Genomic DNA, 19,289 nt, shown 5'->3' with positions numbered 1-19,289 from the left:
AGTGGAGAGCGTGAAAACATCCCTCTTTCCCTTTAGTTTCTCTGAGGTTTTGTCTACCTGTCAATTGGGGATAAAACCTAGGGTTCTTATATGAATTAAAGCTAGTGTATATAAACTAGTCATCACAGTGATTTGTAGAAGTAACTGCTAACAAAATGGTAATTTTTTGTTTTGTCATTGAGTGATTTTTTTTTTCAACCTAGGATGTTTACTATTCTAATGTTATTGTGAGCCACCTGCTAAAATACTTGGCACATAAGTTGTTGCTCACCCTATAGAACAGAGTATTTGAAACAGGGGTCTGAGGAAGGATTCATGGAGCTGGCAGCATTTATTTAAGTACCGTTGTCTGGTGGGCTTATATGCTGTCCATCAGTCTTCCAGTGATCAGCCCTTAAAGAGGTATTTTTTTAAGTTGGATATACTCAACCATGCTCAAATTAATGCCACAATTATGAGGGGAGATTTGGGGGTGGGGTGGGGATTGGTGGAGAGTAACTAGTAGATAATAGAAAAAATCCACTTGTAAGTAATCTTTAATCCGCAGGATTTTTATAGCAGATGTTTGCATTTTACCTACCCCACAGTACCCTGTGTACCTGCCATGCTGGATAAATAAAAAGTTCTGATGAATTTGCACCCTGGTGTCATAGAAACCAAAGATTAAAGATTGAAACAGCACATAGTGATCTGGTCTCCTAGGGCAAAGTGAAGCATGGTGCTGAGGCAGTTATTTGGGTAATTCAGACCCACATCTGGTTTATGAAAATGGATGCAGCGTTTATTGAACACTTACTGTGTGCCAAGCTCTATGCTAAACATTCTGTGTATTATATTGGTTAATCTTTAAAATATTCCTTTGAACTATATGTCTTATTATCCTGACTTTACAGGTGAGGATATTGAGACTTGGAAAGATTAAGTAGCTTGCCCAGGGTACACTAAATGACAGAAACAAGACTGAAACCTTGACTTTGTCCAACACTAAAACCTGTGACTTTTTTCCTCTGGGTAGTACGAGCAGTCATCCCTTTGCCAGAAGAACTTGGTATGTCACTTTTCAGCTTTGGTGGTAAAATCTTGACCGGTAGAAGTAGAAGGCTGCAAGAGAAATAAGCAAAGAAAGTGTTTTCCTTCACCTGATAAGATGTTATGCCACTACTTTTGATCAGAGAATGACAAGAGTAAAATATTATAGGAGGACCAACTAGGACAAAGAACAGCCAGCAGCCAGCAAACAAAGAAGAAAGCAGTTGAGCTTACACTTCGGAAAGTTTGAGCTGAAAATGAAGTCTACATGGTATGAAAAATTGAGTGTGGGTGTTCCAAATAGAGCTACTAGACTCTTCCTGTACAGGGGCTGGGAATTCCATAGAATTGAAGATTCATATTTTTTTGCCTATAAACCTTTATCTCATGTATTTAATTTGTATAATAATATCCACTCTAGCCTGGTCTGGATGGTGACATCAGACAGCAGGATTTGAACACCCTCCCACAGGGAGCTCTGACGTTCAAGTTCCAGACTCCACATTCATCTGGCTTCTTAAATCATGGTCTCCCGGAGTGTTCCAAACCCAAATTGTAGGGAATCTGAAGTTTACTCCGAAAAAATTTCTTGTCTGAGAATTAAAAGCTACAGCTGTGCAGGCTTGTGCGTGCCCTGACTCTGGGTATACTGGAGGGAGTAATTTATTTTCTCCTGTGGAGGATTGTTTAGATGTCTTGAAAGTGTGTGAAAGGAATTTTTGATCTCCAAGGCATATTAAAATGATTAAGATTTCAAAAATACTAATTACTGCTCTACACAAGGAAGAGATCTGAGAGTGATAATTTTAGTAACACCGCCTGTTTTGCCCAGTAGTCTCTTTGTAAAATCCTATTTGTGAAACAGTATGTTTAATTTCAGGAATGTGGCTTTTGAGTAGAATATAGTAAGTACATTACCTTAAAAAGGAATGGACATTTCTGTCTGCTATTTTAATTGTATTAGTCAGCATCAACTCACAGTTTCTTAGTGGGGACTAGAATTGGAGCAGCAGACATAGCAAAATATGCTGAAACTTCATTTTAGGTAAACGTCAAGCCTCGCAAACTTTCTATCATTCAGTTTAGTGATCTGGTTATCATCAGGTTAGTGACTGAGCTGGAGTAGAAGGAAAGGTGATGAGAATTGAGGAAATCGAGGCACTGTGCGTCGTGCTAGTTGGTAGTATTGAAGTTGCAGACGAAGAGGAGATTGCAGACCACTTCTGAGATGTGTCTTGTAAACCTCCTGTACCATCTGTTTTCACTGAAGTAGTGTAGCAAAAACCTCTTAGGTTTGTGTCCTTAATGCTCCGCAAGTATTTTCCTTCAACAAATCGGTGATTTGTACTGATGATTTGAAAGCCCGGAGGTTAATTGATCACAGACTAATAGGTTATTTGACAGGCTTGGCCGTCCTGCTTACTTAGCTGGAGGAGTAGGGATGCTTTGTAACCTTCCTGCTGAAAAAAAATTGTATGTGTGTGTTGGATGGTGTCAGCAGGAAGCCGACTTTACTGTTTCTCTAGTGATGTGATACCTGCCAGGACCTAGAGCTATATGACCGCCCCTTTCTCCCGTTCCCCTAGCTCATGGGTTCTCAGTAGGAGCGATTTCACCCCCCAAGGGGTGGGAATTGCCCGGGGGGGGGGCTAGATGGTTAAAAAGAAAATCTTACTCCACGTGTAAAGCATGTATACACACACATAGTATGTAAACAGATATACATTATGTTTGTGGTATTAAAATTTCATGGAGGGGCAATTAGGGAAAAAAAAAAAAGCTCTGAAAAGACTTCTTAGGTGTGGGGAGTGGGGGCAGTCATGGAAAAAGGTTGAGAGACACTGCCCTAGCTCCGTTCAGGTAGGGAAGAGCGGGTGATGGTATCAGTATCACTTGGCGTAGAGAGAAGGAAATGAAAATCTCCCATAAACAGCTTCAGTTTTCTTGATAAAGTTGGTGTAGTTACCACCAAAGTAAGGATTAACAAAGGTTGGGATCTTGTGAACGGAAAGGTTTAGACCTCTTCTATGGGAATAAGGGTGGCAGTGTATGCTAGCCCTCCCCGGCGAGTGGCCAGGTGGGTCTCTCTCTTAGGAAAATAATGAAGTTGGTGAAATCTGCCTTGTGTCTCCTTGAGGGTCTTCTGCTTTTTCCTCTCCTCTCCTAATGAACACTATATTTAGCTAGCTGTTTAATGGGAAAGCTTATAATAGGCTTGTATATACTAAGGTGAAAATGACTGATGATAAATTAATGTGTTATTATTTTCAGGGACACTTGCATTTGAGCAGGGGGCCATCCTCAGTGTAAGAGTAGTGGATGCTTAGGTACCCTGACAGGTTAGGTCAATGGTTCCTGTCCCAGGGACCTGAAAGAATGATTGCAGCTGGTCTGCAAAAGCATATGCATATCAGGAATTATCCCTGGACATAATCGAGAGTGTCTCACAGGCGTATGTACTACTATTTTTAAAATGTATATATGTGCTTCTCTAATGGATAAAATATAAATTAACGGTATTACTAAATTTATAATACTTCACTGTTGTTACATGTTTTCTCGATCCACAAATACGAGGAGTCTTGCTTCTACCCTTTGAGGAACCTCATCCTGAATTGCGCTCACTGTATTGGAGGGTCACTACATTGCAATGCGAATGGAGCGCTTCCACATAGGCCATTGTACACACAAGCTACAGTCAGGGGTGCCCTGCGTGTAGCTCCTTGAGGGGCTTGGGAATTGGGGAAATCCCTTGAGTAAAATGTGTGGTACAGAACTATGTTTATTGCCTGTTGCCCCTTATTTTTGTTGTTCAGGCACTGTAGGCAAACACTGCTTCAAAGTAGTTTTTCAGAAGTGGTTGAGAATGATTCACTGACACTTTAAATCTTCATAATTTTTAAACTGTTGTTATCTCTTAGAATATCACTGGAAATGAGATTGGCACTAACATTTCCAAACCTGTTGTCTCTTGCCTGAGAGAGAGTTAGTCCTTTGTTTGAGCCTTCTTTATCCTGGGGGTTGTGACGACTATTTGAGTTGTCCCATACACTGCCCATGACATTCTGTGTCTTATGTGTCTTGGATGTCTAAAGAAGTGCTTTTTTTCCTAATATATATACACACACACACACACACACACACACGAGGAATTTAGTTGGGTAAGAACAAGATGCTAAAAGCCTTAAAACATTTTTCTTTTAAAGAAGTAATACCTGTCCTCTCTATCCTTATTTACTCTGCTCCCCTGCCTCCCGCCCTGCCCTGCACAGATAGGCTAAAGATGACGTAGCACTTTAAGCTAAGTTGCATTATAACAAATTACAGCATTAGCACAGTTCAAATTAATTACATTTTACTTTATTTGGTTACAGAGGGACTAACAGACACTTAGGAACTTAATATCTCTTGTGAATTTCATTACTAAACTGCAGTTTTTAAAACATGATTTGATCTTTGGTTGCCATAAATTGAAATTGAAAAGGCTCACAATTATATTCCATTTGAATCCAGGTTTTTTCACTGAGGCATTTATTTAAGCTTTAGGGATATTTTTTTCTTTATTATTGCTGATTAATTAAGGTTTTTTTTACAGCTTCATTGAAATTGATGTATAATAAACTGCAAATATTTAAAGCACACGATTTGATGACTTTTGTCACATGTGTACTGTGAAGTCGTCAGCACAGTCGAGGTGATGACCTATCCATCACACCTATTCATCACCAAAGTTTCCTTGGGCCACTCTGTAGTCCCTCCTTGCCCACCCCCTGCCCCCTGCAGGTAACCACTGGTCTGCTGGTTTGCTTTCTGTCACTAGAGATTAGCTTGCATTTTCTAGAATTTTATATGAATGGAACCACAGTCTTTTTATTGTCTGGTAATATTGATGTACATGTCCTTTTAGTTCCAGTTCAGACATCATAAGAGATCTTCTAGAAGAAGAGGAAGCCTGGGAAGCATCGCATAAGTGAGTTCTCATAATCACGAAATAAGCATGTACTTTGACCTGATAAATTATAATTCTATACAGTTGATTTTCAAACCAAAGAATATTTGTGCTTACTGACTTAAGTAATAATTCACAAAAATCAAGGTAAAGATTTCCAGTTCACTACTTGTTTCTCTATATTTCTGCTTAGAAATGGACTCTTAGTGTAATAACTCCAGTTACTTGTCAGAAGTTGTTTTTCTAAAGATAAATTGTTCCAATGGGCAATTAATAGTCAGGAATTAACAGTCGGGCCTTAAGCACTGGCTTAGACTCTTTAGAAAACTTTTAACCCTTCCCTGAATGTTGCCAGTCATAAGACTGTAGTACCACTGGGCAGATTTGTTCCACTAAGATTTCATGAAGCTCACATACCACAAGTGGGCCCTCAAAACTGCCTAGCACTTTTACTGTTTCTGTGATTATTTCTTTGTTTTGTTCTTCACAAGGATTACTTGAACCCTTCTCAATTCTTTTCAGTGGCTCCAGCCTCGCTGAAGACCTTTTCTCTTCCTTTGTAGAGAAAATAGAAGCCATTTTATGGGAATCCTCATCTTTCCAACACCAGATGTATAAATCTGCCAGTGTTTGTACATATTTTATCCCTCCTTTTATAATTTCTTCATTTTATAATAAAGGGCTGCCTCTTTATTATAGAATCTAGTTTCTCCTACCTCGTTCCTACCCTCTTGTCAGGAATGTTACACGTTCTCTCTTCTCTCATCTCTCCCTCTCCTGTCCCCTCTCTCTCTCTCTCTCTCTCTCTCTCTCTCTCTCTCTCTCTCTCTCTCTCTCTCTCTCGTTAGGTTTTCAGCGAGCCCAAATCTCTCCCATCTTGAAACCAACTGACTGACTACCCCCTCACTCAGTCTCATCCTGAAGCTGCTCTCTTGTCTCTCCTTCCTTTCTCAGTAGGTGGCCTCTACTTGCAGTTTCATTCTTCATCTCCCACTGACTCATCAACATCCTCAGCCAGGCCCATCCTTCTTCTGAAATAGCCTTCACTGAAGTCATCGAAGACCTCTATGTGGCTAAGTCCAAAGGACAACTTTTTAGACTTCATCTCCTTTGACTTCTTAGCAGCATCTGATGTTCTTGACATTTTCACCTTTTTGAAAGCCTCTCTGAGGCTGAAAGAGGTAAATCTCCATCCAAGGTCACTTAGCAATAAGTGATAAGTGATGGAGCTGAGATTTTAATCTATGTCAAAATTCAGCTCTATGGACCATTAAGCCAAATTGTCTTTCCCAAGAATGAGGTTTCCTGTGCTGACATTTTGTAGTATTATAGCTGAATCACTGAGAGAATGGAAAAGTGTGGTGTATCCAGGGAAAGCATTATGAGTAGGTTTATCAGGCCAATGAGATATTTGGCGGCTCAAACAGTAGCGTTTTTTGAAAGTTTGAGATTGTGGCTGCATTAGTCTCACCTAAGCATTATTGAACTTTGAATTCTATGAGAGGAGGCCACTCATTAGCTAACTACTTCCTCTTGTACCAGGAATTCCCCTGGTTATGCTAAACTAAACCCTGACGTTAATGGCTATGACAAGCTGTAGCCCAAAATTCCTGAGTCCAAGCCCATTCTTGGCAATGATGACCTCTTAAAGTCATTATTATAAGAAATCACTTAGAAAACAAATCCCATCGCTTGATCCTCACAGATAATAAATGTTAAAGCTGGAAGGATGTAAGTGCTCATCTAGTCCAGTCCCTTCATTTTATAGAGAAGGAGCCTGAGCTCCAGAGAGGTAAGTTGATGAGGTTGAGGTCCACAGCTAGTTAGTGGCCTGCTGGGGTAAGAATTCAGGCTTCCTGGTTTCAGCCACGTGTAGAGCAGTTTAAACCAGCTTATGCCACAGTGTAGCTTTAGAAGCAGAATCAGGAAAAGGCTGCACAGCTTTACTTTTCAACAAAATGTGATAGTTCTACAAATACCCATCTTAAGCTTACAGGCGTTTTGTGGTACCACAAGTGGCATATTTGAGATATTAGTCCTAGAACATACTATTTCAGCCCCAACACATTCTCCTAATTCCATAATTGATTGAGAGGTTCTATTAGCAACACAATGCCCCCATATAAAGCAGTATTTTCATAAGCAGCAAAAAAACCCAAAACAAAACCCAATACAAAACCCTGTTTTCTGCAGCCTGGTCTTGGGTTCTTATATCTGTGAATATTGGTTCATCTTACCATTTTGAGCTACAGGATATATTTACGTTGAACAGAATGAAAATAGGAAGAAAAATGGTCCAGGTCAATCATTTCATGTTTCCAGATTTCATCTTCCTTATCCATAAAATGTGGGGAATGTCTCCTCGGAGGGTCTGAGTCCCTTCTCTCCTGACCTGCGCCTCTTCCATTGTCCCCTCCCTCAGTGAATGGTGGTATCACCGTCTGGCCCATTGTTCCAGCCAGAAACCTAAGAATCATCTTCAACTTCTCATTGTCCCTTACCTCTCACCTGCAGCGATTGCGAGGTCCTATAGATAAGTGGTCCTCAGACTTAAATTTACATCAAGATCACTTGGAGGACTTGTTAAAACACGGATTATTGGGCTCCACTCAATCCTGAGATCAGGATTCAGGAGATTTGGGCTGGGGCTCAGGAGTTTACATTTCAGCACGCTCCCGGGTGTTGCTGACGCTGCTTCTGGGGCCCCGCGTTGAGTAGCGGGGCTGTGGACGACCCCTGAACTGCCTCTGTTGGCCCCTCTGTGCCACGGCCTGCGCAGGCCCTTCGCTCTTCTCTCTGGCTTCCTACCGCAGCCATCCAGCTGCCTCTCTGCCTCTAGTCAGTATGCTTAATTCTGCCCGTGAGACCTAAAATACGCTGTGTTCTCTCCGTGGTAGAGTCCTGCAGGGACTCACCAGCATCCAAGGCTCTTCCATCCATGGCCCCAGCCTACCTGCTGGCTCCTGGACCGTCCTTCCTCCCCTCCCCGCCCCGCCTTGTTGCTGCCTGGCTGAACTACTCACATTGGCTTCAAAGTCATGCTGCCTTGTACCTGCTGTTGCTTCCGCCTGAGTTGCCTTTTCCCCTTTCTTCGGACGGGAGTTGTTGTTCCTTCCTTCCCAGCAGCCCCTGGCTGCTCCCCTGCTCCCGCAGCAGTGGGCGCTTACCACCCGACGCGCTTTCTAGAGCAGATGTTCATTATATCCCACGCCCCGCACGGTGTTGGGGGGACCCATGGTGGGCACTCAGTAGGCGTATGAAGGATTCAATATGTCAGTCAGTATTCATTGGATCTGAACACACTCCCTGGTGGATTCTAGCTGTTAGTGATGCGGCTTACGTGGCTTCAAGAACCTGTGAATGGATGAGATTGCCACTTACAAATCTTTTTTAATCCTTTCTCTCTTAGTGCCTTAAAAATCTTTTTTTAGGAAATAGCTTTTTCTAGTGTTATAAAATCAGAAAAGGAAGAATCATTTTCTCTGTTGATAATCTGCATTTCATCCTAACCCCATGAGAAGTCATTTGCAGTGTGCTAATGAGCGCGTCGCATTTTCTAAGGGAGGACTAGTAATAATTTGACTGTCTTTCTTTGGAGGAGTGAACTTTATTAACTATTACTTATTAATAACTATTATTAATGTATGCACATCTTAAGTGTACAACTTGATGAATTTTTACAACTGAATACCCCTGAGGTTAGGGTTACTTTGGTGGCCCCGGTGAATCACGCACCTCCAGTATCCACACTCCTGAGGCCCACGTTGATTCTGGGTTTGGCCATGTGATGTGAGAAGTTTGGTAAGCGTTTGCACAGTGGGGCTTGTCCTTTCCAAACACTCACTTTTAGGATGATGCTTCTTGGACCCAGCCCCTCTGCTGTGAGAAGCCCACCCCGGGCATGGAGAGAGGACAGCTGGAGGAGAACGGAGGTCCAGCCCTCCCTCCAGCCGAGCTCCCAGTCAACAGTCAGCTCCAGCTTGCCACCCTGCGAGTGAGCCTTCCTCACAGTGGATCCTCCAGACCCAGTTAAGCTGTCTGTTCTGAGCCCTGCCCAGAACTAGAATCATGACCAAATAAGGGATTGTGCTATTTCATGAGAATGTAGCGGTAGATAACCAAAACAAATTGAACAGAAAGTTTCTGTTTAGTTTTTAATTGCCATGTAACAAATCACCCGGAAATTTAGGAGCTTAAGCCACAGCCACTTCATTTGCTTATGATTCTTCAGTCTGGGCTGGCCTCAGGCTGCTGGTGGTTATTTATGTGGCATGTAGCCAACTGGCAGGGCGGCTGGAGGTGATGTTCCACTGAGGTGTCTGGACTTCTCTGTCTTTCCATGTAGTCTGGGAGCCTGTTCTTCTCCATGTGGTTTCTCCGCATGGTCTCTCCATGTGGTCTTTCCAGCAGGATAGCTGGGATTTTGTATATGGAGGCTCAGGGCCCCTGTGCCAGTTATCAGTTTACTGCCTCAGCTCCAAATTCATCCTTTTTGCCTGCTCTGTGAAAACTGAATTGGGCCTTTTAAATAGTTTTCCTTTGCCGGCTCTCCTGATGTTAAGTTTTATCAGTAGAGGGCACTGGAGAGACATTGCAGGAAGAAGGGGTTTTGCCTCTTGGTTGCAGGCCTTCCCCAGTGCCTGGTCCTACAGTGTACCCTGGCCAGCAGCTCATTGCTCTGACTCAGTTAGCCACAGCCATGCCCTCTCCATGCAGCTGTCTGGATCTGTCTGGGGAGAGGGCTCTTCCTGGGGTGCTGCATCTCAACCCTGAGAAGCAGCTGTTCCTTATTTCTACTCTTTCTATAATATATTCTTCAGGATTCTCTTTCCTTCTTACTAGCCAACCCCTCGTTACTCCAGTCCTCTGTTACAGTTAGTAATTCTTTATACTAAACTTTTCTGTTCCAGTTATCATGGTCCTGATTGGACCCAGACTGATACAGTTCCCAAGAGGTGCAAATACAAAAATCTCTTAGCCTTCTTAAGACTTAGTCCTGAAACTTGTGCTGTATCACTTCGGCCACATCCTGTTGGTTAAAGTAAGTCACGAGGCCAGCCCCAGACGCTAGGGAAGGGGATTGCACAAAGGCAGGAGGTGTGGATCATGGGGGGCCACCAAGGTCACCACCCAGATGTGGATGTGGAACATTCCTGGCATTCTAAGAGCCTTCTCATGCCTCCTCCCAGAGGTAAGCACGGCTTTGGCTTCCATCACCATGGGTTAATTTTGCCTGGTTTTAAATTGCTTATAAATGGAATCGTATAGTGTGCGCTCTTGGAGACAACGTTACAGGTGTGAGATTTTTCCACGGTTGCATATCACGGTAGTTTGTTATTTTTCACTGCTTTATCTAGAGCGGTGGCTTTCAAAGTGTGGTTTCCTGACCAGCAGCATTTGTATCACCTGGGAATATATTAGAAAGGGAAATTCTTGAGCCCCACACCAGACCTTCTGAATGAGAAACTCTGGGGATGGGGACCATCAACCTGTGTTTTAAGAAGCCCTCAGGTGATCCTGCTGTAGGCCAAAGTTTGAGAACCTCTGCTCTGTGATATTCCACTGTATGAATAAGTCACCATTTATTTACCCATACTACTTTTGCTAGATATATTTCTTCGAGTTTTTGGCTGTCATGAATAAGGATGTCAGGAACATAACTGTTAAATGTCCTTTGGTGCATGTGCTTTTGTTTCTTTTGAGTATATACTGCGGAGTGGTATAGCTGGGTGTTAGGATGTGCATGTATCCAGTAGCTTCTCCCAGCCATTTTTCCAAAGTGCTCACGCCAGTTTAAACTCCCATTCACAGTGGGCGGTCCAGAAGTTCCATTTCCTCATCAGTGATGGGCATTCTTAGTTTTTTCATTTTAGTCATTCTCCTTCATAGGGTCTAGTGGCGTCTCATTGTGATTTAAATTTGCATTCCTCTGATAACTATGTTATTAAAAATAATATTCTTTTGTTGTTTGTTTACTATTTTCTAATTGCTTGTTGCTAATATATGAAGCAAATTAAATTTTTACATTAACTCTGTATTCACGAGTTTTGATAAATTTACTTAATAATTCTGATACCCTATAGGGTTGTGGTTTTTTTCGACATCTATAACCATGTCATCTCAATATAATACCTTTTCTAAAGTCTTTGTTAATGCTTAATTGAACAGTTTAGGACTGCTATTTAGATGTTAACTAGAAGTGGTAATAAGGGTATCCTCTTCTTATTCCCAATCTTAGTGGGAAAGCATTCAATATTTTTACCTTATATTCCTAGTTTTTAACATAAATGGATGATGAATATTTTCAAGTGTTTTATGTTTTATATTGAATATATTGAGAAGAGTATGTGATTTTTCTCCTTTATTTTTTTAATGTGAATTACATTGATCTTTTGCATGTTAAATCAAGATTGCATTCTTGAAATAAACCTAATTTGTTGATGGTGTATTAACTCTTTTGTATGTTGCTAGACTTGGTTTCTTAATATTTTGTTTAAGATGTTTTGTTGTTATGTTGAGAAACTGGCCTGTAACTTGCCTTCCGTGTAATACTTGTCCGTTTTTGGTCCTTCTTCAAGCTTATGCACTAGTATTCTGGACGGGCCCTTTGCCCCATACAGTGCTTAAAAAATTGAAAGTACTTACAGCAGGGAAACAACCAATCTAGTGTTTCCAAAAAAAAAAAAAAAACCAAAAACAAAAGAAGAAGAATCAGAAACCTCTTACCTCTTTAAATGGCCCTTATTCTGCCCCGGTAAATCATCCTGGTAATAGTGTATACTGGAAGCAGGCTGGTCATAGATGGCCACATCTCCCAGGTATGGCTTCTGTGTTCAGTAGATTCAGGGCTTCCTGATGCCTCTCACCATGGTCCGCCACAGGAGTATCCCCAATTGGCTAACAGCATTCAGTTGGCAAAGTTTGCTCAAAAATCCATTGATTATACCTTCCAGAGGCTAAGAATTTAAAAGCCTGTTGTGTTTGGGCCATGTTATTAAGTGTCATCATTCTAGTAAATAAGTGTGTTACATGCTTGGAAAAAAATCTTGAGGTGGTTTATCCTATTAGGATTCCTGCATCTTTGAGGATGAGGTATTTTAGAGAATTACTCTGGGAGAACCTTGAGATCCTTGCTTGCTAGGGACTCTGCTTCAAGCCCATGCTTATGGTAGAGGCTGCTTCTTCCACTAACACTATAGCCATGTTTGTTGCCAGCTATTGTGAAGGCAAATCAAAGAGGGGAAATATGGGAGAAACACATTACTTAAAATTTTAGAAGGAAATTAAAAACAAGGTAAGAGAGCAAAGAAACAGTAATTTTATAGAAGTTAAATATAAGGGGGAACATCCCATAAAAAAAAAAAACCCAGAAGCCAAATAAATAAATGGCAATAAAATATTAAGATGAGAAATTTGGGACTTCCCTGGTGGCGCAGTGGTTAAGAATCCGCTTGCCGATGCAGGGGACACGGGTTCAAGCCCTGGTCCGGGAAGATCCCACATGCCGCGGAGCAACTAAGCCCGCGAGCCACAACTACTGAGCCCACGCGCCTAGAGCCCGTGCTCTGCCACAAAGAGGAGCCACCGCAATGAGAAGCCTGCGTACCGCAACGAAGAGTAGCCCCTGCTCGCTGCAACTAGAGAAAGCCCGTGCGCAGCAACGAAGACCCAACGCAGCCAAAAATAAGTAAATAAATAAATTTATTTATTTAGGGAAAAAAGGATGAGAAATTTGACTTGTGCAAGTTTAGAGATATTAAGACCATGAGTTAAAAGCTGGGGGAAAAAAATTAAAAAGATAAAGGAGAAAACATTCAGGAGAGTTGTGAAATAAGGACGTCTGGAAATTCTCTGCGTAAAAGCAATGACAAAATTGACAAAACTTGGCAGAATCAACTTTTTCAAAACTGAAAATTAACCAAAGACAGCAACAATCCAAGGAGCATTTCTTCAAGAAAAATATCTGAATTTTAGTTAGAACAGTGAGCTTTGTGGTGATTTGACTTCCCCTGTTCCCATCCCCCTCTCTCTAGCCCGGCAGTGGCCTTGGGAGCCAGTAGTGTGCTGTCGTGATGAGGACCAGCAGCCTGGCAACCCGCAGAAAGGGCAGAACGGAGTTGGAGCGCCTTCATAGCCTCATTCCCAGAGAATTATTATTTGATCTGTCTGGTGGTTTCCTGGAGGACTCCCACTTGCAAGACTGTCTACCTGACTTGGAGCTCACCCAGTGCGAAAAGCCTCTTTTTCCCCTGAGGTGTTTGTTTAAAACAATTAGAGACAATTGATTAACTTCATAGCCATGTGAGGTAGATAACAGTTGGGGCAAACAATATGTTAAGCAAAAAGCTTAAAGGAAAGGCTGGAAAATAAGATTTCCATCGGGGCTTTGACCAGCTCTGATGTATTCCTGTGGCTCTGGAAGGTCACACGCATGCTTAGGGCTCTGTGTGTGCGCAGGAGAGACCTGAGAGGGTCCTAATCTCTCACCTTGAGCTGACTATGAGGCTCCATGCAAGCTGAAAGGAAAGGCTAAGGCGGAGTTGTGCCCCAAGTGCTGAATGCATGCCCCAACACACAGAGTCCCTTGGCAAAGACTGATTGTGACAAGGGCTTCTGTGTTATATTGATTCCAGGCGATTAGGGAAAGTTCTGTCTAATCATTAGCTGACCACTAAGCTCATGTAGCAGACACGTCAGTGGTCTCACACAGCAAAGAATGTATATTTACAGGAGCTCAGAAAGTCACTTAACAAACAGCAGCAGACACCAACATGAACAGACGCTGAGGAAGGAGGAAAATCTAATTCCCATAGTTGCCACAGTATATTGGTAAAAATGTCCAGTTTTCAACAAAATATTAGACATAAAGAAACAAGAAACTGTGGCCTATACACACCGGGGCGGGGGAGAAGCAACCAATGAAATCAGCTGTTTTGACTCTGATCAAAGGACTAAAGGGATGTATGAGAACAGTGTCTCACCAAATAGAGGATACCAATAAAGAAATAGAAATTATTTATTTATTTATTTATTTTGTGGTACGCGGGGCTCTCACTGCTGTGGCCTCTCCTGTTGCGGAGCACAGGCTCCGGACGCGCAGGCTCAGCAGCCATGGCTCACGGGCCCAGCTGCCCCGCAGCATGTGGGATCCTCCCGGACTGGGACACGAACCCATGTCCCCTGCAGCAGCCGGCAGACTCTCAACCACTGTGCCACCAGGGAAGCCCAGAAATTATTTTTTAAAAATAGAAACTCTGGAGTTGAAAAACAAAATAGCTGAAATGAAAATTTCACTAAGAGGCTCAACAACAGATTTGAGCAGGTGTAAGGAAGACTCAATATTGAGATTACAGTTATCCCTCAGAATCCATGAGGGTTGGTTCCAGGACCCTGCCCCTCACTGCTGCAGTTACCAAAATCCATAGATACTCAAGTCCCATATATAAAATGGTGTAATATTTGCATTTAACCTATGCACATCTTCCCATATACTTCATTTATTTTAATTTTTATTTATTTTTGGCTGCATTGGGTCTTTGTTGCTGTGCACAGGCTTTCTCTGGTTGCGGTGAGCGGGGGCTACTCTTCGTTGCAGTGCTTCTCATTGCAGTGGCTTCTCTTCTTGTGGGGCATGGGCTCTAGGCATGCAGGCTTCAGTAGTTGTGGCACACAGGCTCAGTACTTGAGGCTCGTGGGCTTTAGAGTACAGGGTCAGTAGTTGTGGCACATGGGCTTAGTTGCTCCATGGCATGTGGGATCTTCCCAGACCAGGGCTCAAACCTGTGTCCCGTCCCCTGCATTGGCAGGCAGATTCTTAACCACTGCGCCACCAGGGAAGCCCCTCCCATATACTTTAAATCATCTCTTATTATTCTCTACATCATTTTCTAGTTTATAAGTGCCTTCCCATGCGTTTTCATTTAATCCCTCCGAGTAGCCTTCTACTCCACTGACAAACCTGGGAAATCAGACAGAGCCTGACCCCTGCCACTCCCCATCCCCTGCTTTACCCCTGTGCCCCACGTGGGCCCTCTTCAGTGTCCTGCCCTCTGTCAGTGTCTCAAGGAGCGCTGCCGAGGCTCCGGTGTCGGGGGCCCGCAGCACCAGGCTGTGCTGCAAATCGAGAAAACGTCAACTTTCGTCTTCCCACCTGCTTGTGTGGCAGCCACCCCTTTCCCCAGTGCTCTGCCCGAAGTGAAAGGATGCGTGTGGCTCATCTCTCTTGGGAGGGGATTTTGTTTCCTTGGTTCCCTTACGACCTCAGCTGTCTGACAGGATCATGATAAGTTATGATTTTGTTCGTCTCTCTGGCTTCACCTTGTTGTTAGGATGGAAGCACATTTTCTGCAGCTTTCTGCCTCTGGAGCAGAAGCGTAAAGCTGCTCGATTCTGACTCAGAAGAAAGGAGTTCAGTTCCTAACTCTGTCACTTATGATCTGTGATCTTTGCTAAGTCACCTGTTTTCTCAGTTGTGCAGTGGAAATAATAAAAGTCATAATAATTATCATAGCAGACTTGTCAGTGGAGTAGAAGGCTATTTGGAGGCTCACATAAAAACACACGGGAAGGGGCCTGTAAACTAGAAACTGCTGTGGAATAATAGTGATCATCATTTTCTAAGCTGCCATTTTGTTTCTTCCATTTTCAGATATGATCTTCAAGACACAGAAATAAGTCCCAGACAGAATCGTCGCATGAGGTCCGCTGAAAGTGCTGAGCTCGAGCCAAGAAATAAGCGGAACAGGAATTAGTGTGGGTTTGTTGACTTTCCCAGTGCAGTCATCAGAAGATGGTACTTTTGTTGCCATGGTGATTTCATATTCATAATTGCCCAAGTGAAGATGTTACATTCTAAATATTATGTTTAACTGATTTTTATTCTTTTCTGCCTTTCTAGGAAAAAAAAAAAAACCTTAGAAAGCATCCTCACTTGGTCAGTTACCTCCTGCCCCTAAAACATCTCTCTCTAAAAATACTGGCATCCACACATTCACCAGCTTTGCAGAGGACAGAGACTTTTTGGCAAAAGGGTTTTGTTTGATTCTGTTTCTAAATTTCAGAATGTCCTTAAGCCATTCTCCTCTTCCATGGAGAAGCCAACTTCAGAAAAGGATCCTTTAACCCCTCTACCACAAGGAGTGGTTGAGGCATTCAGAGCCACTGTGTTTCTGGAAAGGTAGAATGTCCTAACTCAAGTCCTCCGTGAGCGTGAGCACGCGAGGCCTGGAGGCCGATGCGCGTGTTACAGCTGTTTCAGGATGGTTGTTGCCCGAGTTTCACGTGGTTGTTAGTTAGACCTGTGTCTTACACTTTACTTGGAGTACGATGTTAGTACTGTAACCTAAAGGCACAAAACAGTAACTTTGAAACATTAGGCATATTCTTCAGAAATGGCGCTTACAAATGATTCTTTCGTCTTTTTTTCACTTGGGTAAATCAAATCTTTAACACTTTGAATCCCAGCTATTAAATGGAAAGAATGCAATAAATGAATTTTGTCACTGAGTAGACTCTATATCAATTTAAAATAAAGTCCTTGAAACAATCTCCTGTGAATGGTTGAGTACAAGCTACAAATCATTGGAAAGGGTTGATCAGAAATTGTTCTCTCAAACAGAAATATAGATCAATGGAACAGGATAGAAAGCCCAGAGATAAACCCACGCACATATGGACACCTTATCTTTGATAAAGGAGGCAGGAAGGTACAGTGGAGAAAGGACAGCCTCTTCAATAAGTGGTGCTGGGAAAACTGGACAGGTACATGTAAAAGTATGAGATTAGATCACTCCCTAACACCATACACAAAAATAAGCTCAAAATGGATTGAAGACCTAAATGTAAGGCCAGACACTATCAAACTCTTAGAGGAAAACATAGGCAGAACACTCTATGACATAAATCACAGCAAGATCCTTTTTGACCCACCTCCTAGAGAAATGGAAATAAAAACAAAAATAAACAAATGGGACCTAATGAAACTTCAAAGCTTTTGCACAGCAAAGGAAACCATAAACAAGACCAAAAGACAGCCCTCAGAATGGGAGAAAATATTTGCAAATGAAACAACTGACAAAGGATTGATCTCCAAAATATACAAGCAGCTCATGCAGCTCAATAACAAAAAAACAACCCAATCCAAAAATGGGCAGAAGACCTAAATAGACATTTCTCCAAAGAAGATATACAGACTGCCAACAAACACATGAAAGAATGCTCAACATCATTAATCATTAGAGAAATGCAAATCAAAACTACAATGAGATATCATCTCACACCAGTCAGAATGGCCATCATCAAAAAATCTGGAAACAATAAATGCTGGAGAGGGTGTGGAGAAAAGGGAACACTCTTGCACTGCTGGTGGGAATGTGAATTGGTACACCCGCTATGGAGAACAGTATGGAGGTTCCTTAAAAAACTACAAATAACACTACCATATGACCCAGAAATCCCACTACTGGGCATATACCCTGAGAAAACCATAATTCAAAGAGTCATGTACCAAAATGTTCATTGCCGCTCTATTTACAATAGCCAGGACATGGAAGCAACCCAAGTGTCCATTAACAGATGAATGGATAAAGAAGATGTGGCACATATATACAATGGAATATTACTCAGCCATAAAAAGAAACGAAACTGAGCTATTTGTAATGAGCTGGATGGACCTAGAGTCTGTCATACAGCGTGAAGTAAGTCAGAAAGAGAAAGACAAATACTGTATGCTAACACATATATATGGAATTTAAGAAAAAAAAATGTCATGAAGAACCTAGGGGTAAGAAAGGAATAAAGACACAGACCTACTAGAGAATGGACTTAAGGATATGGGGAGGGGGAAGGGTAAGCTGTGACAAAGTGAGAGAGAGGCATGGACATATGTACACTACCAAACGTAAAATAGATAGCTAGTGGGAAGCAGCCGCATAGCACAGGGAGATCAGCTCGGTGCTTTGTGACCACCTAGAGGGGTGGGATAGGGAGGGTGGGAGGGAGGGAGATGCAAGAGGGAAGAGATATGGGGATATTTGTATATGTATAACTGATTCACTTTGTTATAAAGCAGAAACTAGTACACCATTGTAAAGCAATTATACTCCAATAAAGATGTAAAAAATAAAAATAAAATAAAGCAGAAACTAACACACCATTGTAAAGCAATTATACTCCAGTAAAGATGTAAAAAAAAAACAAACTTGTTCTCTCTGTGCAAAATGTCCCCCAGTTCCCAGTTCTTTCCAGTGTTCCTAATGCCTGTGTTTGGCATTTCAGAGCCAGTCCCCTGCCACCGGTGCCAGCAACTCTGGGGCTGCCTGTGTCCTGGTGACAGCAGGGCTACTTCACCAGAGTCCAGGAAGACCCTGGTGTTGGTTTGGGGGTGAAGGGCCTGATCCTGCCCTGGGCCAAGTGTCCCAGCACCTCAGGGTAGCCATCCCTGCTCCCTCTGAGCTCCTGGAAGGAGGAGGTGGCTGGAACCCTGCTGTGTAAAACAGCACCTAGAATTCGGAAGGAGTACCCGGGCAGGTGCTCTCCCAGTGGCTCCCAGATGGCCTGGCATTTCTCGATTTCTTCTTTGCTTACCGAAGAGGCAAGGCTTTTGCTTGGGAAGGATTCTGGGCAGCCATGCAGGTAAGTGGGGCAGCCTGCTCCAGCTTCAAGAAGTTGTTAGAATGCCACCCCTCTCGTGTGCCACCTTTGCAACTCTTGCAGGCACCATGGGCTCCCCTCTCTGGTCCCAGCATATTGGAGGCAACACCCCACCCCCGCCTCCATCCCGTGATGCCCCACTCCCACCCTCTCCCAGTCAGCCATGGGTCAGGCTGGGGCAGACATGCTCCACTGTATTTGGGGGGGTGGAAGCAGGCGTCCTTCCCTGTAATCTTGGCTTGGCAGCCAGCACGGCTCACCCTCCAGACCACTGACCTGTGGGAAAGAAGAGGCGTGCAGTTGCCTCGCCCAGCCTCTGGGAATCCTGCTTTGTGGCTGAACTGACGTGGCTCCTGCTCTGTGAGGGCCTGCCAGCAAGTTCCTTGGAGGCACTGTGCTGAGGAGAATCTGAAGCTGCCACCTACCTTCCTGAGGGCTCAGGTGGTGAGTTACTAACTAATATCTAGGCTTCTGAGACTTGTAATGGAGGGAACAGGAGGGATGGAGAGGTTGAAAGGGGAGGAAACATCAACTGGGTCTCATCCATGGCTTCGTGTAGGTTCATGTAGGACTCAGAACAAATTCCTGGGAATCCTACCCCTTGGAGACCACACCAACTTTGCTTGCTTGTTTCTTTAAGAGCTTCATTGAGATATAGTTC

The 19,289-nt window shown here is 43.0% G+C and overlaps 1 protein-coding gene across 1 annotated transcript in view; it reads left to right on the top strand.

The window, feature by feature from the left end:
- RAD18 (RAD18 E3 ubiquitin protein ligase) overlaps positions 1 to 17,932 on the top strand; it is a 113,365-nt gene extending 95,433 nt beyond the window's left edge. The window contains exons 12-13 of the mRNA XM_060022964.1: positions 4,937 to 4,999; positions 15,627 to 17,932. Of these exons, the coding sequence (XP_059878947.1) occupies positions 4,937 to 4,999; positions 15,627 to 15,729 (166 nt within the window). The 3' untranslated portion in view covers positions 15,730 to 17,932. The remainder of the gene's footprint in view (positions 1 to 4,936; positions 5,000 to 15,626) is intronic.
- The last annotated feature ends 1,357 nt before the right edge of the window (positions 17,933 to 19,289 follow it).

This window comes from Delphinus delphis, chromosome 10 (assembly GCF_949987515.2).
Source record: "Delphinus delphis chromosome 10, mDelDel1.2, whole genome shotgun sequence".
Classification (NCBI taxonomy): Eukaryota; Metazoa; Chordata; class Mammalia; order Artiodactyla; family Delphinidae; genus Delphinus; species Delphinus delphis.
Note: the sequence above shows the minus strand (reverse complement) of the source record. Positions and strands in the feature narration are given on the sequence as shown.